The 26681-nt window shown below is 41.2% G+C and overlaps 1 protein-coding gene across 4 annotated transcripts in view; it reads left to right on the forward strand.

Annotated features, from left to right (window-relative positions):
- Positions 1-26681, forward strand: part of LOC135507892 (SAM and SH3 domain-containing protein 1-like) — an 88183-nt gene that overhangs the window by 35608 nt on the left and 25894 nt on the right. Inside the window, exon 1 of one of the 4 annotated variants that reach the window (XM_064927649.1) lies at positions 12243-12392. The exons of 2 other annotated variants lie outside the window; for them this stretch is intronic. Coding sequence is in view for 1 of the 2 variants with exons in the window: in XM_064927648.1 (XP_064783720.1) it covers positions 26622-26663 (42 nt within the window). In the remaining variant the exon portion in view is untranslated. Of the gene's footprint in view, positions 1-12242; positions 12393-25428; positions 26664-26681 lie in introns of those variants that run through there. One more of the 4 variants, XM_064927648.1, reaches the window with a different exon arrangement.

Raw genomic sequence — 26681 nt, forward strand, 5'->3', positions numbered from 1 at the left:
GAAAAAGGGGGAGGCTTGCAAGTCGAATAACACCATCCCGACCGTGAAGCACGGGGGTGGCAGCATCATGATGTGGGGGTGCTTTGCTGCAAGAGGGACTGGTGCACTTCACAAAATAGATGGCATCATGAGTATATATCGAAGCAACCTTTAAGACATTAGTCAGGAAGTTAAAGCTTTGTCGCAAATAGGTTTTCCAAATGGACAATGACCTCAAGCATACTTCCAAAGTTGTGGCAAAATGGCTTCAGGACAACAAAGTCCAGGTATTGGAGTGACCATCACAAAGCCCTGACCTCAATACTATAGAACATTTGTGGGCAGAACTGAAAAGGCATGTGCAAGCAAGGAAGCCAACAAACCTGACTCGGTTACACCAGCTCTGTCAGGAGGAATGGGACAAAAATTACCCAACTTATTGTGGAAGGCTACTCGACACGTTTGACCCAAGTTCAACAATTTAAAGGCATTGCTGCCAAATACTAATTAAGTGTAGGTAAACTTCTGACCCACTGGGAATGTGATGAAAGAAATAAAAGCTGAACTAAATCACTCTCTACTATTATTCTGAAATGTCACATTCTTAAAATTAAAGTGGTGATCCTAACTGACCTAAGACAGGGAATGTTTACTAGGATTAAATGTCAGGAATTGTGAAAGCCAAATACATTTAAACTCAGGTTAAGGTGTATGTACACTTCTGACTTCCACTGTATGTGCACGGTTTTATACTGATCCAATGAACCATTGCATATCTGTTAAAAATTTATCAAAACTAGAGGTCGACCGTTTATGATTTTAACACCGATACCGATTTATTGGTGTGTGTATGTGTATAAATTGTAATAATGACAATTACAACAATACTGAATGAACAATGAACCCTTTTAACTTAATGTAATACATAAATAATCTATTTAGTTTCAAATAAATAATGAAACATGTTCAATTTGGTTTAAATAATGCAAAACCACAGTGTTGGAGAAGAAAATAAAAGTGCAATATGTGCCATGTAAATTAAAATAAATAAATAAATGAACAGAAGTTCCTTGCTCATAACATAGAACATATGAAAGCTGGTGGTTTAATATTCCTAGTTAGGAAGTTTTAGGTTGTAGTTATTATAGGAATTATGACCCATCTACTATTTCTCTCCATAACATTTGTATTTCATTTACCTTTGACTATTGGATGTTCTTATATGCACTTTAGTATTGCCAGCCTAATCTCGGGAGTTGATGGGCTTGAAGTCATAAACCGCACTGTGCATCAAGCATTGCTAAAAGCTGCTAGCAAACGCAGTAAAGTGCTGTTTGAATGAATGGCTACAAGCCTGCTGCTGCCTACCACCGCTCAGACTGCTCTATCAAGTCAGACTTAATTAAAATAAACACAGAAATACGAGCCTTTGGTCGTTAATAAGATGGTCAAATCCAGTAACTATAATTTCCAAAACATAACGTTTAATCTTTCAATGAAATACAGAACCATTTTGTATTTTGTCGAACGGGTGGCAACCCTAAGTCTAAATATTGCTGTTACATTGAAGGTTGTGCAATGTTATCAAGACTTCCCAAATGCGCCTAATTGGTTTATTCATACATTTAAGTTAATAATTGTGCATTCTCCTCAAACAATAGCATGGTATTATTTAACTGTAGTAGCTACTGTGCAGTTTGCTTAAATTCTTAAACTTTCTGCCAATATCAGATATGTCTATGTCCTGGGAAATTTTCTTGTTACTTACAACCTCATGCTAATCGCATTAGCCTACATTAGCTCAACCATCCCGCGGGGAGGACACCGATCCTGTAGAGGTTTTAATAGAGGCCCACAGTGGAGGTGTCATAAAACCTAGTGGTCAAATAACTGTGTAAATCTCTTGGACAAGGTAATTAGCTTTTATCAATAACTGGCTCGACTTGATCTGATTCAAAAATGCTAATTAGTATCAAAGTGGACGACATGCAAAACTACATGCCTGCAAGCTCAATTTTAAAACTTGCACAAGACAGTTCACATAATTGTCAATTTAAGGAAATGTAGCCAATTCGTTACTACATTTAGCTAACATTCGATAATTCATCCAGAAATTTGTAACTTTGACTTGATTCGCTAGTCTCATCCAGGTATTTGTAGTTAATTTGTGACACAGCTAATGTGCTGAGAACTAGACGGTATGTTTGAAAGGCTCATGGCACCAGAGACAAAAGGACTTTCATTTCAAAACCCCCATCATCACTAAAATAAGTATCATCGAACCGACTGAAGTCAATGAATGTGCACTCGATGCTTTTGGCTGTGCTGTCAAGGAGAATGAGCAAGCATGAAGCTCGTAGTTATTGAAAAGGAGCTCATTCACATTAAGACGGTCTCTCCTCTTTCTGTCTCTCTTTCACAGTCACTCATTCTCTCTTCTGTGGTAGAGTCCTTAACTGTGGTAGTCCTAAGTAAAGGCCTGTCTCTTCCCTGTGGGAGATTTATTTTTCAGGAGACTGAACCTAACGCCCCGCTAATGTACTTAAAATGTTCCTACATACCCTTTCTACACACACTTTTTGACAACTACAAGCTCCCACAGACCTCACTACAGCGCTGGGAACATTGTCTCTTAAGTGTATGTGTGGTAGTGACGTCGAACATTCAGACTGCTGCTCAGACACTGTGGGAGCTCTAGCCTAGAGTGCCCGGTTAAATTGTTTGTGTATTTTTTTTTTACTCTAAATTATTAAGTAGAATTAGATGTAATTGTTGCAATAGCTTGTGAGTGGGCAACCTACAATTATCCTAAATTGACATGTTGAATTATTTTTCCATATTAAATTATTTTATATTGCACAGATTTTCCTAATGTGGACACTGTGTTACTTCCTTTACACAAGCTTGCATTTTCACCACAGAGTGGAATTACACTTACTTTTTACCTGATTGGTGTTGTAAATATAAACATTTAGTCATCAAGATGATACTAAATTGACGCTTTAAACAGATTATTTTGTTTAGTTCCGTTGCTTTTATCATACGTTCATGTCTGTCCCAGGACTTAGAAAGCAGTTGTCATTTTCAAGCTCAAATGGCACAGATAATTGAGTGCTCTTTGTTTAAAAGTCACTGGTCACAAACAAATAGACAGATTTGAGTCAAGCTACTGTATCACTTCAATGAAAGCATACCCCGTCGCTATATAGAATTACCTGTGAGGTGATAAGTCATAAATGATCCAGTCAATTGTTGCGTTTCATTTTTTTTGTGTTGGCCATCTACTGTAAACATTGTGGCACAAGGAGATTAGTTGATAAATGGCTACTACAGGTTCTCATCAATTGGCAGGTACGGTGCCTTAAAGTATTCATACCCCTTGACTTATTCCACATTTTGTTACAGCCCGACTACAAATGTTCATGAATCTACATACAATACCCAATAATGACAAAGTGAAAAAATATTTTTAGAAAGTTTAGCAAATTTGTTGAAAATTAAATACTTCTTATTTACAGAAGTATTCACACCCCTGAGTCAGATTTTGTCAAGCTCTTAAATTAGATGGGGAGGGGCGGTGAACAGCAACCTTCAAGTCTTTCCACAGATTTTCACTGGGATTCAAGTCTGTGCTTTGGCTGGGCTACTTAAAGACTGTCACATTCTTGTTCTGAAGCTTTTCCAGCGTTGCTTTGGCTGTATGCTTGGGGTCATTGTCCTGGTGAAATGTACATCTCAGTCTAAGTTAGTTTGCACTCTGAAGCAGGTTCTTATCAAGGATTTGAAAAAGAAAAGGAGAGCCGCACACTCGGAGCTCAACGTTTCGACAGACAAGCTGTCTTCATCAGGGTATAATGACAAACACTGTGGGTCACTAGTTTTATATAGTGTCAAAGGACATGGCCGGGTGTGGCCTGATATCATTGGTTAATTCTCAGATATAAAAATAACATACCAAAAACATGAATGATAGCATAAGATCATAGATACAATTTGGCTGGATAGGCCTACAAACATTTAAAACTAATATCAAAATCACAATGAAAAGAATGGCTAAAGATCTAAATATATGTTGAGACCGAAGGGAGCAAGGGTCTTTCAAATTAAAGATCCAGGCAGCCTCTCGTTTTATCAATAAATTGTTGAAGTCCCCCGCTCCTAGGGAGGGTGACATGTTCCATGCCGATGGGACGAAATCGAGTGGTTCGCTTCCAAAAAAAGTGGGCCGCAACTGGAGTTCCTGCACCTAATGGTGCTACATTGCTCCGAGGTTCGCACTTTTCAAATTTGCGCTTTGTTTTATCCACGTACGGATAAGTTAAGACAAATGCCTTAGTGGAGCACGTAATAACACCTTTTTTTATTGGTTTCCTTGTTTGAAGGATCTACATTTGTAAGTGCCATTGCATTGAAAGCAGTCATTACACTTGTAGTTTCCATTCGGTAGAGGCACAAATAAATATTGTGCAGGGATATTTTGGGGCGATAAATCAGAGTTGACCAAATGAGCTCCGATTTCTGCCCCGTGAGAATACGACCAAGGGAGGGTCCGAAAACACATTACCGATACTGTCATCGGATCTTAGAATGTGCCAATGTTTTAACCATTCCCTTATTTGTTCAGAGCACTTTGAATAGCGGGTAGTTAGAACGCAAGAATGCTTATTTTTGCGAGACTGTCCTTGAAAGAGATCATGTCTAGATTTGTTTTGAATTTTCTCAATGGCAGTATTAATCTGACTATTTTTGTACCCCCTCTTTTTGTCTCAGACATATTTCTGTCAATCTGAATGTTTTTTTGCAAATTATTTTTATTAGACAGAATTGGCTGTAGGCCAAACTGTTTTTCAAGGGAAGTGGGTGACCACTATCAGCCCTCAAACTGTTACCATCTGTAGGTTTCCTGTAAAGGTCAGTGTATAGAACATTATCCTCACCCAAAATCATGAGATCAAGGAAACTGATTTGAAGTGTGTCAGACTACATAGTAAATCTCAGATGCTCAGAACAAGAGTTAAGAAAAGCATGGAATTCCTGGAGCTGTTTTGAATCACCCCTCCATAGAACAAAAATATAATCAATGTACCGTTGCCAAATGTTAGGCAAGAAAACATTTGAGAGGATTGAAAATGGACTGTTTCTCAATGTAACCCACATACAAATTAGCATAGTTAAGAGCCATAGGGGATCCCATAGCAGTATCCTTCGTCTGAATAAAGAAATCATTTAGAAACATGAAGTGTGTGTGTGTGTGTGTGTGTGTGTGTGAATACTATTTCAGCCAATGTTATAATGCATGCACTGGAAGGTAGTATATTAGGATCACGTTGCAGAAGAGAATGTTCCATAGCTTCAATTATGCCCTCGTGTGGAATATCCGTGTATAACGACTCAACGTCATCAAAAGTAACTAACAATGTATTATTATTATCTAAGTGTGCGTTCTCTAATTCTCTCCTTCTCTCTCTCGGAGGACCTGAGCCCTAGGACCATGCCCCAGGACTACCTGACATGATGACTCCTTGCTGTCCCCAGTCCACCTGGCCGTGCTGCTGCTCCAGTTTCAACTGAACCGCGGCCCTAGGACCATGCCCCAGGACTACTTGACATGATGACTCCTTGCTGTCCCCAGTCCACCTGGCCGTGCTGCTGCTCCAGTTTCAACTGTTCTGCCTTATTATTATTCGACCATGCTGGTCATTTATGAACATTTGAACATCTTGGCCATGTTCTGTTATAATCTCTACCCGGCACAGCCAGAAGAGGACTGGCCACCCCACATAGCCTGGTTCCTCTCTAGGTTTCTTCCTAGGTTTTGGCTTTTCTAGGGAGTTTTTCCTAGCCACCGTGCTTCTACACCTGCATTGCTTGCTGTTTGGGGTTTTAGGCTGGGTTTCTGTACAGCACTTTGAGATATCAGCTGATGTACGAAGGGCTATATAAATAAATTTGATTTGATTTGATTTGATGTATTATCCGGGAGCCGTTCTGCGAGGGGTCTAATGAAGTCAACAAAAGTTGATGAAGGGGCCGTTACTGCGTCAATGCCCGCTACAATAGGGCGCCCTGGAGGTTTTGTTTCTTTCGCCTCCAGATCTCAAATGATTTGCCTGTATTTGGTTCCATGATTGTTCACTCTATCCTTACCAGTCTCGCAGTCTCTGCCCCTGAAAGTCATCCCCATAGCATGATGCTTCACGGTAGGTATGGAGTTAGATGGGCCTTTTTCTCAGGACAGGCTACCATCTGGCCACTTCCATAAAGCCCAGATTGGTGAGGTGCTGTAGATACTATTGTCCTTCTGGCAGGTTCTCCCATCTCAGCCAAGGACCTCTGTAGTTCAGTCAGAGTGGTCATTGGGTTCTTGGTCACCTTCTTACCCGTTTCTCAGTTTGGTCAGGGTAGTTCCATATTTTCTTCTATTTCCCAGTGATGGAGACCATTGTACTCTTGGAAACTTTCAACACTCTTGAAATTGTTTCTATACCCTTTCCCAGATATGTCCCATCACAATCTCTCTTTCTCTGAGATCTACGGGACATTTCCTTTGACTTCATGTTATAGTTTCTGCTCTGATATGCACTGTCAACTGTGTTACCATTTATATAGACAGATGGCTTTCTTTCTAAGTTATGTCCACACAATTGAATTGGCCACAGGTGGACTCCAAGTTTTAGTGACATCTCGAGGACGATCGAAGGAAATTGGATGCACCTGAGCTCAATTTGGAGTGTCGTATCAAAAGGGTTTGAATACTTCTTTCAATTAGATATTTCTGTGTTTCTTTTACAATACATGTGCAAACATTTCTAAAACCATGTTTTCACTTTCATTTAAGGTTATAGTGTGCGTGTAGATGGTTGAAAATATATATTTAATCCATTTTGAATTCAGGCTGTACACAATGTGGACTAATTGAAGGGGTATGGATACTTTCTGAAGGCATGTAGTATACTCAAGTACATTGTGGTTTGTCTTTGAGAAGACTGCAAACGGTACATGTCGTAGAGGGTGTCCTAGTTACATAAATATTGTATGAAAATATATTTGATTTAATTTGCATGGGCTATTAATTTATAGTAGAACAAGCTAATGAATTCCAGTTTGGAGTGGCCGCTTGGTGAGTGTGCTGTTTTTTTTAATGTTCTAATTTAGCCAGATTTAAGTCATCTGAAAACAAGTGTCATAATGTATGTGTAGGGAGTAATTTTTATGTTTTGGTCTTCAAAATATCACAATCTATTTCAGCATTTATTTTGAATTTGGACATTTTAAAACCAGGGTTTTTGACTCCTGGCTATAAATCAAATATTTGACAAGAGCAAGCAGCAACAGTACAATTTTCAATATGTTTTAGGAATATAAATTATACACGGCACAATTTCAAAGATTTGACTAATTTACAGTTCATATAAGGAAATCAGTCAATTGAACTAAATTAATTTAGGCTCTAATCTATGGATGACACATGACTGGGAATACACCTGTAGAAGTTCAATGACCAGGTTACGAAAAGAAAAAAACATTTTTATTCAATATCTAGCATAGGCCTCTGTGTGAGCGACTCACATTTGGCTGGTTTAAACCTGTCAATGTGTGTTCAGTCACTTCAATGCGTAGACGCCACCAGTCTCCTGCTATGTTTCCAGCTGATGTTGGTTGACATTGTGAGGCTGAAAGAAAGATGCAGTAACATGCATTCCATTTCATATTTCCAATAAAATGAGACCGTTTCCAATCTAAATGGATAAGATCCAACTGAGTGACAAAACTTATGAAAATATCATCTCACCCTGAATAATGCAGAATACTTCAACCAAAAGGATTCACGCAGAAGTTATGGGGAAATGAACAATGTAATGGTTGTGAATTCGAAATCTTGCTCTAAGTGCAACCTCCTGTTGCAGGTCGTATTAAACACACTTTTAATAGCTCTAAAATGACAGTAAGGACTTGATGAGAAATGGTCAATGTCATATTTCAACGTTTGAGGATTCATGAGCAATATCTCTGAGTCTTTGTAGCTAATAGATAAACTATGAAATTATAAAATGGAAAATTGTACACACTGGCCAAATACACTGTGCATCATTTTAGGAAGGTAGAAATCTTTTCACTGGATTGTAATCACAATGTAGGCCCATTTTTACAACAGAAAAAGGCAACAAATGTACAACATGTTGATTTGTAGGTTTCATTGAATCTTAATGAATGTTTTATTTTCTGTTTGCAGCCTTATCTAGCATGTTATAACAAGATTGACAGCTTCCCGGTCTCTCCTGAGCTCTTTCTTTGCCTCTCCCAAGGTGTGGGTCTAGTGTAGAAGTTAATTCCCACAAATATTAACACGGCAAACCAACGTGTTGTGGATGGGCTGCTGAAATCTCAGGGGACTCGCTAGATTTGTCCCAAATGGGAATAGGCTACCATTTGGGACAGACACCATGCGGGTTGATTACCATTGCATGAAGCCAAATGAAATGATTTCTGCACCTCTGAATTAAACATTGTTTAGGGCCAGGAACAATCCACTGACAGGCTCCTTAACCATACAGATTTCTTATGCGGTTATTTTCTGTGTGTCTCTCGCGCTCTCTGCATGTGCCTCGCTCTCTCTCGTTGAATTTTGAAGGGGATCTCTTGTCTGTGGAGATATTTTTGGGGCATTCTGTCCGCTTGTCAGAAATGTTCTGCGTTTGTTCCATTTATAACCATCTTCTTTTAGAGTTTCATTCAGGCCCTTTTCAACAGTTCTGTTTTATCTGTGATTCTTTTAAAGAAATTATATTAGAAAATAAATGTATTAGCAGCCACCCACTGTGGGATGTTCTTCCATATAGCAACAGCCTCTATGTGGAGGAGCTCATGCAGGAGAGGGCATCAGTGGCTGATATGTATAACGTTATGACAAGGACTAACGTACTTGATTTTTCTGTGTGGTAATGTCTCTTATTGTTTTGTAAACAGTCCATGTCTGTGTGGATGGGAGAAAGGTGATGTTAAGAGAGGGGGATGGGAAGATGATGGAGGGGGGGGGGGAGGAGAGAGCGAGGGTAGGGAGATAATGTGATTTCAGACTAGGTCAGAATGAATAAGCACTCTTCAAAATCAGTATGTTGCTGTGACTGAGTGACAGCGTGTTACAGTGGTCCCTCATCAACCTCAGGCCTCATTTGGGTCAAAATCCACTAAGAGCAGCTAGCCTCTACAGGTTCTCCTGCTCTCTTGTTGGGTGACTGTGCACCCCTCTCTCTAACACTAAAATGGTTAACGTGGAAGTCTTCTTGCTCTCAATCTGCGTCTTTCAGTCTTTTCAAATGTATTTAATAAAAGTCTTAAGACATTCTTGTACCACTTTACAGACAGACAGAGCTCCTAAGGTAAACCGACTCCTACCATCGCTAAGGTAAACCGACTCCTACCACCGCTAAGGTAAACCGACTCCTACCACCGCTAAGGTAAACCGACTCCTACCACCGCTAAGGTAAACCGACTCCTACCACCGCTAAGGTAAACCGACTCCTACCACCGCTAAGGTAAACCGACTCCTACCACCGCTAAGGTAAACCGACTCCTACCACCGCTAAGGTAAACCGACTCCTACCACCGCTAAGGTAAACCGACTCCTACCACCGCTAAGGTAAACCGACTCCTACCACCGCTAAGGTAAACCGACTCCTACCACCGCTAAGGTAAACCGACTCCTACCACCGCTAAGGTAAACCGACTCCTACCACCGCTAAGGTAAACCGACTCCTACCACCGCTAAGGTAAACCGACTCCTACCACCGCTAAGGTAAACCGACTCCTACCACCGCTAAGGTAAACCGACTCCTACCACCGCTAAGGTAAACCGACTCCTACCACCGCTAAGGTAAACCGACTCCTACCACCGCTAAGGTAAACCGACTCCTACCACCGCTAAGGTAAACCGACTCCTACCACCGCTAAGGTAAACCGACTCCTACCACCGCTAAGGTAAACCGACTCAGCCCGGTGCAGATGAAGTCAGGGGAGTTTATGATCATATTCAGGGGGAACTGGCAGACCCAGACAGACAGCTTACCTCCGCCTGTCCATCCCCGGTCCCCTGGTGCACTGAGGTGACACCCTGCGCTGTGTATCTAGGCGGAAAACTGCCCTCTGGCACAAGCTGCCTAGCATTGCCGTGTGTGCGTATGTGTGGTGGGGGGGGGTGTAGACAGCTCGTACCTGCCTCACCCCATCTGCCCCTGCACTATAATCTCTGGCACCGATCTAATGACTGTGTTCCTGGCTACCCTGCCAAAGCTCCTGAGTGACGCAGCGGTCTAAGGCACTGCATATCAGTGCTCGAGGCGTCACTACAGACACCCTGGTTTGAATCCAGGCTGTTTCACAACCGGCCATGATTGGGAGTCCCAAAGGGCGGTGCCCAGCATCGGTCGGTGTAGGCCATCATTGTAAATAAGATTTTTTTCTTACCTGACTTGCCTAGTTAAATGAAGATTCAATAATGTTTTTTTTTTGTTTTTAATTTTACATTTTTTAAAATAGCTTTGATGTTCGCTGGAGGTACTGGGGTTAATATTAGAAGACAGACACAGGATTTCCCCACCCTTTGTCTCATACAGTAGGCGCGAGTAGTCTTATATTGGGGCCAGTCACGGAAGGTCAAACAAAGATATGCATATCTGTTGTGAATATCAAAAATGTAGAATTTAGTCCCTGAGGGGTGAAAGGCATCATACTGTTAATCTGCAGAGTCATACTGTGGTGATTTTATTAGTGCAGTAAACTGTTCTATACCTGTAAATCGGACTTTGTTGATTTTACCTGTAGATGTTTATTGATTGTGATTGATGTTTGTTTTAGGAGGATTAAGAGATTCTCACCAGAGACTGTTGAGATTGGCACCTTTTTGTCCATAAATAGTTGTTTGATCTCATAAATACATTATGCATTGTCATCTTGAATAGTATACATTCCTTTTAGAATACTTTATTTCAATTATTTTTTTTAGAAAGGCTTCCCACTGATGGCCAACCGATGTTTTCAAGGTAATCTACTCGCATTCACGTACACCGTTTCGGTGGTCGTTGACATCTGCTTTTACAGAGACGATAACACTTGCGCACGTGCACTCAGTGCGCACCGGCGCAAGCGCGAACAGCCACGATTTAAAGTCATCCAGAAGCATGGCAGACGTTGGATGGTCATATAAAATGTTAATACCTTCGGCTGTCAGTGACAGAGAAAGAAAATCGGCCTCGAAGACAATTGCTGGGAAAATGATATGGGTATTTTTGGCACAAAGGTGATAAACATGGTGTCTTTTTAGGATTTTTTTTTACTGAACTTCTCTATGTGAATTAATCTTTTTGGGCTAAACTGCAGTACCAAAAGTACTCTGAGCACAGTGGAACGCGTCCTTCCAGACCAGAACCCTGGCCCCCTGATCTCCCCTCAGTTTCCTTCACCCTCTGTGAAACAAGAAGGGGAGAATCTCTGGATGGGCTAGTTGTTGCCTTTTGCTGCCCTCTGCTGGTGGTCAGTGAGACGTTGGGTTGAATGAGCATCACGAAATCTTGCCCCTTTTTTTCTGCTGTTTCTAAGTTCACTTTGCACCATACTCATTTAGCGTCAAATATTTCTGGTAGAAAGTCCTCATCCGTGCTTGAATAACCTTTTTGTGGTTAAAACCCGTAAAACAGCAGGAGATTGTTTGGAGGATACATGTGTTCTACACACCAGCCAAGTCACTCCAGATTCAATGCAATATTCCACATTCGTCCAGGTATTCAATACTAGCCTCCTAGGGACAAAGGTGAGCACTTCCCATCAAGTAGGCTCATGGCTTGCTAGTGATGGTTGATGGGTGTAAGCCGTGAGCTCCGTCTCCGAGGATCACGGGTTCAATCCCAGTGCTTGGCACTCTTATTATTTATTTTTTACCCAATCCCGAGCCTTAACCCTTACCTTAATCATTTGGAATTAATGCCTAAACTTAGCGGTCAAGTTGTTTCTGTTTTAATCCTATTCAAAAACGTAACCCTTAACCAATCGGAATGAATGGCTACATTTAATTTGCATATAATTTGCCTACACTCCGAGTGGTTTATGTATTCTAGCAGTGAGTCGGTGTGTATGGCAGTGTGCTGTCCTTGCAGCTGGGGCAGCGAGCTCCACCCCGTTCCTTACAGCAGCCACACGCACACAGAGCCCCACCCTCACTGCAGCTCCAGCGTCATTCTGTAGTCGTCCCCTGGCTATATTTCATGTGTGCTGGACACTGCTCTTTGAGTTGCATTGTTCTCTCCTGACTGTTCTGAGTGGTGACTCAGTCAAGTTTGAAAAGAGAAAGAGGAGACCTGACTGTCGTTCCAGCTGTGTAGCACAACTGGAGAACATAACAAACAGGCTGCCAACTTGTGGTGAGTTTAGAATTTAAGGAGCCCTTTTCTTCTCCCATTACTCTCTCTTTCTCTCAGCTGGGAAATCAAGTTTTCTTTTTTTGTTAGGTTTTTGCAGATACAATTGGAAGTCGAGTTTAACGAAGGCTGTTCATTTAGTTTTGGTTTGCCGACGGTATCCTTCTTTCAGAGGACGAAAAGTCATGAAGTTCTTTAATGATGTAAATGTCTTTCGTGGCTGTGAGCTCGCCTTTTTTATTCGCTGAATCTGTGGTTCCTTCCCTTAGTTTTGTCCTGTTTCGCTAAGGTGTGTAATGGTGTGTATGACCCTGCTTAAAGACTGTGTCGTGGTATACATGATAGCTATGATGTATGGTATGACCCAGTCCCCTGTGATTAGACTGTGTTGATACATGACACAAAGGGATGTGGAGAATGATACGGTGGACAGAGGGATGCGGTAAAATGTATGCCAAACAAAAAAACAATGATTGCTAAGTTAAACAAACTATACAAGTCTGTGCACAAGGGCGACTTTTAACCATTTCCACTGATTTTTTTTTTTTTTACAAAAACACGTTTTCTTTGAACAATGCAGATGCAAAGTTTGGTAACGGAATGACGCGTCAATGGCACAAACCGTCGTTCTGTTTCCAAAATTTGCATCTGCACTGCTCTTCAAGTAAATGTTTTTGTAAAATGTTCTGTTGACGGTAAATTTGCTCTTGTGCATAGGGTCATTTTCCATCTAAAAGGACCCATGGCCACCAACATGTGAAGTTCATAGGCGCTTGTCAAATCTGGAGTCAACCGAAAGCTAAGAGGTCAAACGTTTTAGAACACCTACTGCACTCGTTAAAGGGTTTTTCTTTATTTTTACTATTTTCTACCTTGTAGAATAATAGTGAAGACATCAACACTATGATAACACATATGGAATCATGTAGTAACCATTTAAGTTTTAAACAATTCAAATATATTTCAGATTCTTGAAATAGCCACCCTTTGCCTTAATGACAGATTTGCACACTCTTGGCATTTTCTCAATCAGCTTCATGAGGTAGTCAACTGGAATGCTTTTCAATTAACAGGCGTACCTTGTTAAAAGTTAATTTGTGGAATTTCTTTCCTCCTTAATGCGTTTGAGCCAATCAGTTGTGTTGTGACAAGGTATTGGTGGTATACAGAAAATAGCCCTATTTGGTAAAAGACCAAGTCCATATTATGTCAAGAACAGCTCAAATAAGCAGGTGTTCTAAAACTTTTTACCAGTAGTGTGTGTGTGTATATACATTTGTCAACCATTTGTATATCCTAAATATTAGAGAAATGCAAAGGCTTTTCAAACAGATGAAAAATGGGTCTTTTTTAGAAAACATCAACCCAAAAAAATCTAAAGGTTTTAGAAATTCATCAAGACACAAATGTTGAAGTAAAGACCCCTGCCAACTAATATCAACACTTATAAATTATTAAGTGATTAACACATGAAATTCTGTTACCAAATTGTTTACAACATTTCAGAAAATCAGTAACAGAATTACTGCAATTGAATTTGCTACAATTCACAGTTGGATCACCTGCTACAGTCCTCCCTTCCACTGGCATACTGTTACGTTCAACTCATAACTGTTCTTTCTCTTTCTGTCGTCTGGACAACCCCTCCTTTTCTCTCTCTCTCGTTAAAATATCACCTATCCCGGCTCTTACTGACATCTACCATAACACCTACCCTCAGGACACGAGTCAAGGAAGATTGTTTGTCTTCACAGAGATGTTCCATATCCAATCGTTGTCAGCTGGTAACGTGACACCAACACTCTCCTTTTAACTCCTCTGATCTGACGAGACCCTGTTACAAGGGGCTGCCTCAATTACTGCTTTGTTATAAAGAGAGTTAGTTTAGAGATGTAAGGAAGCCCTGATGCTATTGTTAAGTAGTTTCTATTGGGATTCCACCTGTCAGGACATGCACAGGGCATTTGCAACCCATCCATACTGGCCTACAGTTTGTCTGAGTGTCAGAACATAGATGCCATGTTATGGCTTTCCCTCTACTCTCTGACTGACAAGCATCAGACTGTTGTATACAAAACAAAGTATTTAGCATGATCTTGACTGGGAAATATAACCATGAATGTTACATTCACAAGAGCATAATGTAAGAAGTGAAGACTATCTAGACATTTCTTTGTTTAATACATTTTAGCAGACGCTCTTATCCAGAGGGACATACAGTAGTGAGGGCATACATTTTCATACTGGTCCCCTGTGGGGATTGAACTCACAACCCTGGCATTGCAAGTGCCATTCTCCACTAACAGCCACATGGGACCATATAGTACAGTACCAGTCAAAAGTTTGGACACGCTCATTCAAGTGTTTTTCTTTACTTTTTACTATTTTCTACATTGTAGAATAATAGTGAAGACATCAAAACTATGGCATAACACATATGGAATCACATAGTAACCAAAAAAAAGTGTTAAACATATCAAAATATGTTTGAGATTCTTCAAAGTAGCCACCCTTTGCCTTGACAGCTTTGCATACTCTTGGCATTCTCTCAACCAGCTTCATGAGGAATGCTTTTCCAACAGACTTGAAGGAGTTCCCACATATGCTGAGCACTTGATGGCTGCTTTTCCTTCACTCTGCGGTCCAACTTATCTCAATTGAGTTGAGGTCGGGGGATTCTGAAGGCCAGGTCATCTGATGCAGCATTCCATCACCCTCCTTCTTGGTCAAATAGCCCTTACACAGCCTGGAGGTGTGTTGGGTCATTGTCCATTTGAAAAACAAATGATAGTCCCACTAAGCGCAAACCAGATGGGATGGCGTATCACTGCTGGTTAAGTGTGCCTTGAATTCAAAATAAATCACGACAGTGTCACCAGCAAAGCACCATCACACCTCCTCCATGCTTCACGGTGGGAACTACACATGCGGAGCTCATCCGTTAACATACTCTGTGTCTCAAGTTTGGACTCATCAGACTAAAGGACAGATTTCCCGACGGCCTATGTCCATTGCTCGTGTTTCTTGGCCCAAGGAAGTCTTAATAATAATAATAATAATAATATTATTGGTGTCCTTTAGTAGTGGTTTCTTTGCAGCAATTCGACCATGAAGGCCTGATTCACAGTCTCCTCTGAACAGTTGTTGAGATGTCTGTTGAACTCTGAAGAATTTATTTGGCCTGCATTTTCTCAGGCGGGTTACTCTATAATAAAGGTATTCTCTACAGCCGAGGTAACTCTGGATTTTCCTTTCCTGTGGTTTTCCTCATGAGAGCCAGTTTCATCGTAGCGCTTGATGGTTTTTGCAACTGCACTTGAATAAACGTTCGAAGTTCTTGACATTTTCCGCATTGACTGACCTTCATGTCTTAAAGTAATGATGGACTGGCGTTTTTATTATTTGAGCTGTTCTTGCCATAATATGGATTTAGCCTTATTTGGTAAAATATCATCTTCTGTATACCATCCCTACCTTGTCACAACACAACTGATTGGCTCAAATGCATTAAGAAGGAAAGAAATTCCACAAATGAACTTTTATCAAGGCACACCTGTTAATTTAAATGCATTCCAGGTGACTACCTCAAGCTTGTTGAGAGAATGCCAAAGCTGTCAAGGCAAAGGGTGGCTAGTTTGAAGAATCTCAAATATAAAATATATTTTGATTTGTTTAACACTTTTTTTCTTTGGTTACTACATGATTCCATATGTTATTTCATAGTGTTGATGTCTTCACTAGTATTCTACAATGTAGAAAATAGTAAAAAATCAATAAAAACCCTGGTGTGTCAACTTTTGACTGGTACTGTATACTAGCTATGATGATGTAGGACATGTTGTTTTGAACAGAAACATGCACACCATGCCAAATAAGCACTGGGGGTCATGAGATACAATGTGGTCAGACCACAATGGACTGGTTATAAGAAGCATGCAGTGGCGATCTGTCTGTGATCGAACAGTACTATGCCTCTCACTGGACCACAGCCTATTCATTCATTCCTCAACTCAACTGTTGAAAAGAAAAGCCCTGCGTCCCAAATGGCACCTTATTCCCTATATAGTGTATTATTTTTGACCCGGAGCCTTATGAGCCATTATAGGGTCCCATTTGGGACGCAGCTGGATTGCAGGCTGTTTCTGACCTCATGGCATCATGTCATTTAAGCAAATCAATGAATGGTTCCCTTTTCTGGACAGTTGAGCCAGTCAGTCACACAGTACCATACCACGAGAAGGAGACAAGTCAGCCTACAGTATTGGTAGTCACAACACAGGACTGTTCGGGGGGGTTTTGAATTATCAAGGTCCTCACGATACAATATTATTACGATACTTAGGTGCCGATTTTTATGTATTGCGATTCGATGATCCAGACATATTGCTCACCATATGTCTGCTGCAGAGGTACAAGAGAGCCATGAGAACACATTTTGATCAGTCATGGAAGTAAAAGTGCTGAAAAGAAATTGGCTCCCTGTTTAGAAAGATTGAGAAGGGGTTTTGTCAATACAATATATCATCAAAACTAATATCCCAATGTATAACTTTTTTTTCACCCGTCACTACTGTTTGTGGCAAACTATTAGCATGCGAACCCCTTAATTCCCCCCCTTTTTAAATGAAAAGTAACAGATGAATCTTTTCTGAGTTTAGATCTAAGGTTGTGGCAAAGTGTAGACACATTTGCATACACACAAGGGAATGGTGTGAGGGATGAATACCCTTTTTAAGTGAATTCATAAGATTTCATAAACAGATTGTAATATTTTCAGATTTATTTATGTCTTCTTTATACTTTATCTAGTTGTAGGGTTGGTAAATTCCATTTCAATTCAGGAATTTAAAACAGATTTAATTGGAATGGAATTGACCCCAATCACGTGTTTAAATCACCCCTTAAATGTGTCTGGATGCTTTGTGGTTGGGGTGAATTCCATTTTAACTTTGTCAATTCAGTTGACTGCCTGTGTGTTTGTACTGGAAGCCTGTACAGTTGGGGCATATAATGGGATAGTGTTTATTTCTCTGTTCTGACTGATGACTGTAATAGCCTCATTCGAGTGCTCACGACAACAACCCCTGTCATGTGATGTATCAGGCTAAAGAGGACATACTGTAGGAACCACAGCAAACTGCATGAAATATTAAATCGAAGAGCGTTTTCGGTTTTGAACTACAGTTTGAATCCGAGTTCGATTTATTTGATTACATCCAACGTTTATTGGACAAAAAGGATCAAGTTAAATCCATCCATGATTATCACAAAGCATCACTTGTGTGTACCAATCATCATATTACTTTCGCTTTGGTCTTCTAACATGCCAGAGTAAACAATAGCCGCTCTAACTGCCATGTGAATAGGCTATATTCAGTAGCCTATATCCCCCCCCCCCTAATCTACATTGGATGAGCTCATAAATTCGCTGCTACTCACAATTTTTCAAAGATATATAAAATTGTATTTGTGCTTCATAAACAACCGGCGTAGACCAACGGTGAAATGCTTACTTGTGTCCTTTTTCAACAATGCGGAGCTAAAGATTGAAGCAATTATATAAAAAAATAGGGATATGAGGAATAAATACACAGTGAATAACAATAACAAATAAAAATAACATGGTTATATACAGAGTACCAGTACAAAGTCTATGTGCAGGGGTATGAGGTAATAACATGGCTATATACAGAGTAACAGTACAAAGTCTATGTGCAGGGGTATGAGGTAATAACATGGCTATATACAGAGTACCAGTACAAAGTCTATGTGCAGGGGTATGAGGTAATTGAGGTAGCTAAGTACATATAGGTAGGGGTAACGTGACTAGGCAACAGGATAGATAGACTTAGCTGTAGCAGCAACGTATGTGGTGAGTGTGAAAGTGTGTGTGTGTGTATGAAGTCAGTGTGCACATGTTATGTGCGTGTGAGCATACAGAATGTAGTGAGTGTGTGGGTAGAGTCCTTTTTGTGTGTGCATAGTCGGTGCAAGAGAGTTAGTTGAAAAAAAAGGGTTGATGCAGGTCATCCAGGTAGCCATTTGATTAGTCATTTAGCAGTCTTGTTTAGCGTTCGGAAAGTATTCAGACCACTTACCTTTTTCCACATTTTGTTACTTTAGACTCATTCTAAAATGTATTAAATATTTTTTTCTCATCAATCTGCACACAATACCTCATTATGATGAAGCAAATACAGATTTCTAGAAATATTTGCAAATGTATACAAATAAAAACCTGATGTACACAAGTATTCAGACCCTTAATTATGAGACTCAAAATTGAGCTCAGGTCCATCCTGTTTCCATTGATCATCTGCAGCATTGAAGGTCCCCAAGAAGACAAAGTTTGCCAGAGTGCACCTAAAAGTCTCTGACCATGAGACACAAGATTCTCTGGTCTGATGAAACCAAGATTGAACTCTTTGGCCTGAATGCCAAGTGTCACATCTGGGGGAAACATGGCACCATCCCTACCGTGAAGCATGGTGGCAGCCTTGGGGATGTTTTTCAGCAGCAGGGACTGGGTTACTAGTCAGGATCGAGGGAAAGATGAACGGAGCAAAGTACAGAGATCCTTGAGGAAAACCTGCTCCAGAGCATTCAGGATCTCAGACTGGTGCGTGTTTCACCTTCCAACAGGACAATAACCCTAAGCACACAGCCAGGACAATGCAGGAGTGGCTTCAGGACAAGTCTCTGAATGTCCTTGAGGGGCCCAGACAGAGCCCGGACTTGAACCCGATCTAACATCTCTGAAGAGACCTGAAAATAGCTGTGCAGCAACGCTCCCCATCCAACCTGACAGAGCTTGGGAGGATCTGCAGAGAAGAATGGGGGAAACTCCACAAATATTTTATTATTTTAAGAATGTGAAATGTCAGAATAATAGTAGTGATTTATTTAACCTTTTTATTTCTTTCATCACATTCCCAGCGGGTCAGAAGTTTACATGCACTCAATTAGCATTTGGTAGCATTGCCTTTAAATTGTTGAACTTGGGTCAAACATTTTGGGTAGCCTTCCACAAGCTTCCCACAATAAGTTGGGTGAATTTTGGCCCATTCCACCTGACAGAGCTGATGTAACTGAGTCAGGTTTGTAGACCTCCTTGCTTGCACACACTTTTTCAGTTCTGCCCACATATTTTCTATAGGATTGAGGTTTAAGGCTTTGTGATGGCCACTCCGATACCTTGACTTTGTTGTCCTTAAGCCATTTTACCACAACTTTGGAAGTATGCTTGTGGTCATTGTCCATTTGGAAGACCCATTTGCGACCAAGCTTTAACTTCCTGACTGATGGCTTGAGATGTTGCTTCAATGTATCCACATCATTTTCCACCCTCATGAGCCATCTATTTTGTGAAGTGCACCAGTCCCTCCTGCAGTAAAACCCCCACAACATGAGGCTGCCACCCCCATGCTTCACGGCCGGGATGGTGTTCTTCGGCTTGCAAGCCTCCCCCATTTTCCTCTAAACATAACAATGGTCATTATGGTCAAACAGTTCTATTTTTGTTTCATCAGACCAGAGGACATTTCTCCAAAAGTACAATCTTTGTCCCCATGTGCATTTGCAAACTGGATTCTTCCTTGCTAAGCGGTCTTTCAGGTTATGTCGATATAGGACTAATTTTACTGTGGATATAGATACTTTTGTACCTGTTTCCTCCAGCATCTTCAAGGTTCCTATGCTGATGTTTTGGGATTGATTTTCACTTTTCGATCCCACGTACGTTTATCTGTAGGAGACAGAACGCGTCTCCTTCCTGAGCGGTATGACGGCTGTGTGGTCCCATGGTGTTTATACTTGCGTACTATTGTTTGTACAGAGGAATGTGGTACCTTCAGGCGTTTTGAAAATTGCTCCCAAGGATGAAACAGACGTGTGGAGGTCTACAATTTTTTTTCTGAGGTCTTGGCTGATTTCTTTTGATTTTCCAATGATGTCAAGCAAATAGGCACTGAGTTTGAAGGAAGGTCTTGAAATATATCCACAGGTACACCTCCAATTGACTCAAATTATGTCAATTAGCCTATCAGAAGCTTCTAAAACCATGGAATTTTCCAAGGTGTTTAAAGGCACAGTCAACTTAGTGTATGTAAACTTCTGACCCAGTGGAACTGTGATAGTGAAATAATTTGTCTGTAAACAATTGTTTGAAAAATTACTTGTCATGCACAAAGTAGATGTCCTAACCGACTTGCCAAAACTATAGTTTGTTAACAAAACATTTGTGGACTGGTTGAAAAACGAGTTTTAATGACTCCAACCTAAGTGTACGTAAACTTCCGACTTCAACTGTATTAAGGGAATTGGGTGCCATTTGGAAGAAGTGATCGTATCAATATGGGGATATCAAAATGTGATTCAGCAGCATAGTCTCAGTCAATGATGCCATCTCCTAGTCCCTGTTATGCAGTGTAAGCGTAAAGATAGAATACAATGCCAATTCGATTGCAAAGACACATGGTTATTACACTGAACAAAAATGTAAACGCAACATGCAACAATTTGTAAGATTTTATTGAATCGTAGTTAGTATGGAAAGTCAGTTGAAATAAATTCAACAGGCCCTAATATATGGATTTCACATGACTGGGGATACAAATATGCATCTGTTGGTCACAGCTTAAAATAAAAGGTAAGGACGTGGATCAGAATACCTGTCAGTATTTGGTGTGATGCCATATACGCAATCTGTCCGGTATAGTTGAAACGGTGAGTCATCCAAGAAGAGCACACTTCTGTAGCGTGCCAAACTGCAGTCAGGTTAAGAGCCTGGTGAGGACGATGAGCATGCAGATGTGATTCCCTGAGATGGTTTCTGACAGTTTTTGCAGAAATTCTTTGGTTGTGCAAATCCACAGTTTAATCACCTGTCTAGGTGGCTGGTCTCAGACGATCCCACAGGTGAAGAAGCCAGATGTGGAGGTCCTGGGCTGGCATGGTTACACGTGGTCTGCAATTGTGATGCCGGTTGGTCATACTCCCAAATTCTCTGAAACAACGTTGGAGGCGGCTTACAGTAGAGAAATTATCATAAAATTATCTGGCAACAGCTCTGGTGGACATTCCTGCAGTCAGCATGCCAGTTGCATGCCCGATTTAACTTGAGACATCTGTGGCATTGTGTTGTAACAAAACTGCACATTTAGAGGCCTTTTTTGTACCCAGCACAAGGTGCACCTGTGTAATGATCATGCTGTTTAATCAGCTTCTAAATGTACCACACACTAACAAGGACGTATGCAAATTTGTGTACAAAATTTGAGAAACAAATGAAACATTCCACCAACACTACACTATGTTGCGTTTTATATTTTTTCAGTGTATATACTGTATGTTAAGGCCAGGCTCCACACCCTAGTAGGGCTGTTTTTTACCTTAATCATATCACAATCAACTTTGACCAGTTGATTGTAGACACAAATATAATATTTTTTTTGTATACTTAAAAAAACAAAATATTTTATAAAAATATGCAAATTAGGTGCTATCTGATAAATGCACATCTTATGCATATTTTCTTCTGGTATAGTTTAATATTTCATAGTTTTAATGGCTTCACATGGAATCATGTAGTAACCAACAAAGTGTTAAACAAATCTAAATATATTTGAGATACTTCAAAGTAGCCACCATTTGCCTTGATGACAGCATTGCACACTCTTGGCATTCTCTCAACCAGCTTCATGAGCTAGTCACCTGGAATGAGTTTTAATTCATTAACAGGTGTGCCTTGTTTAAAAGTTCATTTGTGGAATTTCTTTCCTTAATACATTTTGAGCTAATCAGTTGTGTTAAGGTAGGGGTGGTATACAGAAGATAGACCTATTTGGTAAAATACCAAGTCCATATTATGGCAAGAACAGCTCAAATAAGCAAAGAGAAACGACAGTTACTTTAAGACATGAAGGTCAGTCAATCCGGAAATGTCAAGTTTCTTTGTGGTGCAGTTGTGAAAATCATCAAGCGCTATGATGAAACAGGCTCTCACGAGGACCACTACAGGTAAGAAAGATCCAGAGTTACCTCTGCTGCAGAGGATAAGTTCATAAGTTACCAGCCTCAGAAACTGAGTTCAAATAACAGACACATCTCAACATCAACTGTTCAGGGGAGGCTGCGTGAATCAGGCCTTCATGGTGAAATTGCTGTAAAGAAACCACTACTAAAGGACACCTATAAGAAGAAGAGACTTGCTTGGGCCAAGAAACACGAGCAATGGACATTAGACCGGTGGAAATCTGTCCTTTTGGTCTGATGAGTCAAAATGTGAGATTTTTGGTTCAAACCGCCATGTCTTGGTGAGACGCAGAGTATACATGGATGATCTCCCCATGTGTGGTTCCCACCATAAAGCATGGAGGAGGAGGTGTGATGGTGTGGGGGTGCTTTGCTGGTGACACAGTCAGTGATCTATTTAGAATTCAAGGCACACTTAACCAGCATGGCTACCACAGGATTCTGCAGCGATACGCCATCCCATCTGTTTTGCATTTATTGGGACTATAATTTATTTTTCAACTGGACAATGATCCAACACACCTCCAGGCTGTGTAAGGGATATTTGACCAAGAATGGAGAGTGATGGAGTGCTGCATTAGATTACCTGGCCTCCACAATCACCCGACCTCAACCCAATTGAGATGGTTTGGGATGAGCTGGACTGTCGAGTGAAGGAAAAGCAGCCAACAGGTGCTCAGCATATGTGAGAACTCCTTCAAGACTGTTGGAAAAGCATTCCTCATGAAGCTGGTTGAGAGAATGCCAAGAGTGTGCAAAGCTGTCAAGGCAAAGGGTGGCTACTTTTAAGAATCTCAAATAACACTACTTTTTTGGTTACTATATGATTACATATGTGTTATTTCATAGTTTTTATGTCTTCACTATTATTCTACAATGTAGATTGAATATTTTTTTTCTCATCAATCTGCACACAATACCTCATAATGACAAAGCAAAAATAGATTTCTAGAAATGTTTGCAAATGTATACTTATAAAAACCATAGTTGCTGCACAGCTATTTTCAGGTCTCTCCAGCGATGTTTGATTGGGTTCAAGTCCGGGCTCTGGCTGGGCCACTCAAGTACATTCAGAGACAGAGTGTCCAGAAGACACTCCTGCATTGTCTTGGCTGTGTGCTTAGGGTAGTTGGAAGGTGAAACTTTGCCCCAGTCCCAGGTCCTGAGCACTCCGGAGCAGGTTTTCATCAAGAATCTCTCTGTACGTTGCTCCGTTCATCTTTCCCTCGATCCTGACTAGTCTCCCAGTCCCTGCTGCTGAAAACATCCCCACAGCATGATGCTGCCACCACCATGCTTCACTGTAGGAATGGTGCCATTTTTCCTCCAGAAGTGACACTTGGCATTCAGGCCAAAGAGCTCAATCCTGGTTTCCAGATAATCTTGTTTCCCATGGTCTGAGAGTCTTAGGTGCCAACTTCAAGCGGGTTGTCATGTGCCTGTTACTGAGGAGTGGCTTCTGTCTGGCCACTCTAGCATGAAGGCCTGATTGGTGGACTGCTGCAGAGATGGCTGTCCTTCTGGAAGGTTTTCCCATCTCCACAGAGTAATTCTAGAACTCTGTCAGTTTGGCCAGGCTGCCAGCTCTAGGAAGAGTCTGGTGGTTCCAAACTACTTCTATTTTAAGATTGACGGAGGCCTCTGTGTTCAGACCTTCAATGCTGTAGCAATTTTTTGGGACCATTCCCCAAATCTGTGCCTCAACACAATCCTGTCTCAGAGCAAAAACCAAGGTCAAATGAATTGTACGTAGACCTCTGACATGCACTGTCAACTGTGGGACCTTACGTAGACTGGTGTATGTACCTTCCCAAATCATGCCCAATCAAATTGAATTTACCACGGGTGGACTCCAAGTTGTAGAAACATCTAAAGGATGATCAATGGAAACATGATGCACCTGAGCTTATTTTATAGTCTCATAACAAAGTCTGAATACTTATTGGGGAGAAAAAGGATATATATATATATATATATATATATATATTACCACTTTTTTTTCTCCCCAATTTCGTGATTTACGATCTTTTCTCATCACTGCAACTCCCCAACGTGCTCGAAAGGCAAAGGTCAAGCCAGCTGCGCCAATGTGTCGGAGGAAACACCGTTCAACTAATGACAAGTCATCCTACAGGTGCCCGCTAGAGCGCGATGAGCCATGTAAAGCCCCCCCTAGCCAAACCCTCTACTAACCCGGATGACGCCGGGCCAATTGTGTGCCGCCCTATGGGACTCCCCTAAGGACACAGCCTTGGATTGAACCTCGGGCTGTAGTGACGCCGCAACACTGTGATGCAGTGCCTTAGACCGCTGCATCACTCGTGAGGCCTAGCCTAAATATTTTTGTTTTGTTAAAACTCCAGGACCTGACTTGTCGAAGGGTAGATTTGATAAATATATTTTTGTATCTTTCTATTTGTAAAAAAAACAATCTTTAGCGCATTTTTCTGAGTAAAATGTTATGTAGAACACAAAATTTACAACATATCAAGAATTCCGTCTGGGAAGGTCCGGAGAATATAACCACACAAAATTTGGTGAATGCAGATGCTTCTGAAGCTGAGAAAAATGAGTTGGTGTTTGGGAAGTCTGACTTTTGGGATGCCAAAAGCCTATTTAGACCCAATCAACATGTCTTCAAAGTAGGTTACTAAATGTAGTCCAATTTTTAACATTCTCTGTGAAATGGGCTTTGAAGTTATGTGGAATTCAATGTAGTGAGCTTTGAAATTATTGATGTGTCCATTTTAAAAGTGGTTAAAAGTCATAAAAATGATGACAGTAGTATGGTAAATGAAAGAAAATAAACTCGAAGCAGAAAAGAAACATCCTCTGACTGTCAACTGCGTTTATTTTCAGCAAACTTAACATGTGTAAATATTTTTATGAACATAAGATTCAACAACTGAGACAAACTGAACAAGTTCCACAGACATGTAACTAACAGGGGGGGGGGGTCAAAATCAAAGGTGACAGTCAGTATGGGATTGAGATCCGGGACCTTTGCTGGCCGTGGCAGAACACTGACATTCCTGTCTTGCAGGAAATCACGCACAGAACTAGCAGTATGGCTGGTGGCATTGTCATGCTCGAGGGTCATGTCAGGATGAGCCTGCAGGAAGGGTACGACATGAGGGAGGAGGATGTCTTCCCTGTAACGCACAGCGTTGAGATTGCCTGCAATGACAACAAGCTCAGTCCGATGATGCTGTGACACCCCAGACCACGACCGACCCTCCACCTCCAAATCGATCCCGCTCCAGAGTACAGGCCTCGGTGTAATGCTCATTCCTTCGCAGGAAAACGCGAAGCCGACCATCACCCCTGGTGAGAGACAACCGCGACTCGTTAGTGAAGAGCACTTTTTGCCAGTCCTGTCTAGTCCAGCAACGGATGGTTAATGCCCATAGGTGACGTTGTTGCCGGTGATGTTTGGTGAGGACCTGCCTTACAACAGGCCTACAAGCCCTCAGTCCAGCCTCTCTCAGCCTATTGCAGACAGTCTGAACACTGATGGAGTGATTGTGCGTTCCTGGTGTAACTCGGGCAGTTGTTGTTGCCATCCTGTACCTGTCCCGCAGGTGTGATGTTCGGCAGTACCGATCCTGTACAGGTGTTGTTATACGTGGTCTGCCAATGCAAGGATGATCAGTTGTCTGTCCTGTCTCCCTGTAGCGCTGTTTTAGGCATCTCACAGTACGGACATTGCAATTTATTTCAATTTATTTTGGGAGATGAAAATCCTTAGCAATACTTTGAAGACATTTGCAGGAGATGAGTCTGCAAAAGTCCTGACATTTTTCCCCATCTTTTTCTTCAACCAATATAACAAAGGGCACTAAGGAACACAATAGTCGGAAGTCTCTACAGAGTCATGTGTAGGTCTGGAGGTCCTGGGTTTCTGTCAAGGAAAAGGCGCTGTTCCTACTGTTAATTTATGGTACACTGAGCTGTGTCTATGATACCACAGCGACTCAAGTTGATCCTGTTGACTGTGGTGAGGTCAAAGAGAACTGTAGCTGCGTCACAATGCTTCTCCCCCCTCGCTATGCCTCTGGGGTCACAGCTGAGGAGGTCTAGAGAGTGTAGGGGTCATGGGCAACTGGGGAGAGGCAAGGACAGTAGCTCAGAGAAAAACACCATTCGGTCTGGCCCTGGTCACAAACACACTTTGCTGGTTCTCTACCACTGCACATTCCTATGGCTTCTGATGTTGATGCCGTAAAATGTGAATCTAAGAATGTGAGTCTAATGTAATGT

Source organism: Oncorhynchus masou, chromosome 21 (assembly GCF_036934945.1).
Source record: "Oncorhynchus masou masou isolate Uvic2021 chromosome 21, UVic_Omas_1.1, whole genome shotgun sequence".
Classification (NCBI taxonomy): Eukaryota; Metazoa; Chordata; class Actinopteri; order Salmoniformes; family Salmonidae; genus Oncorhynchus; species Oncorhynchus masou.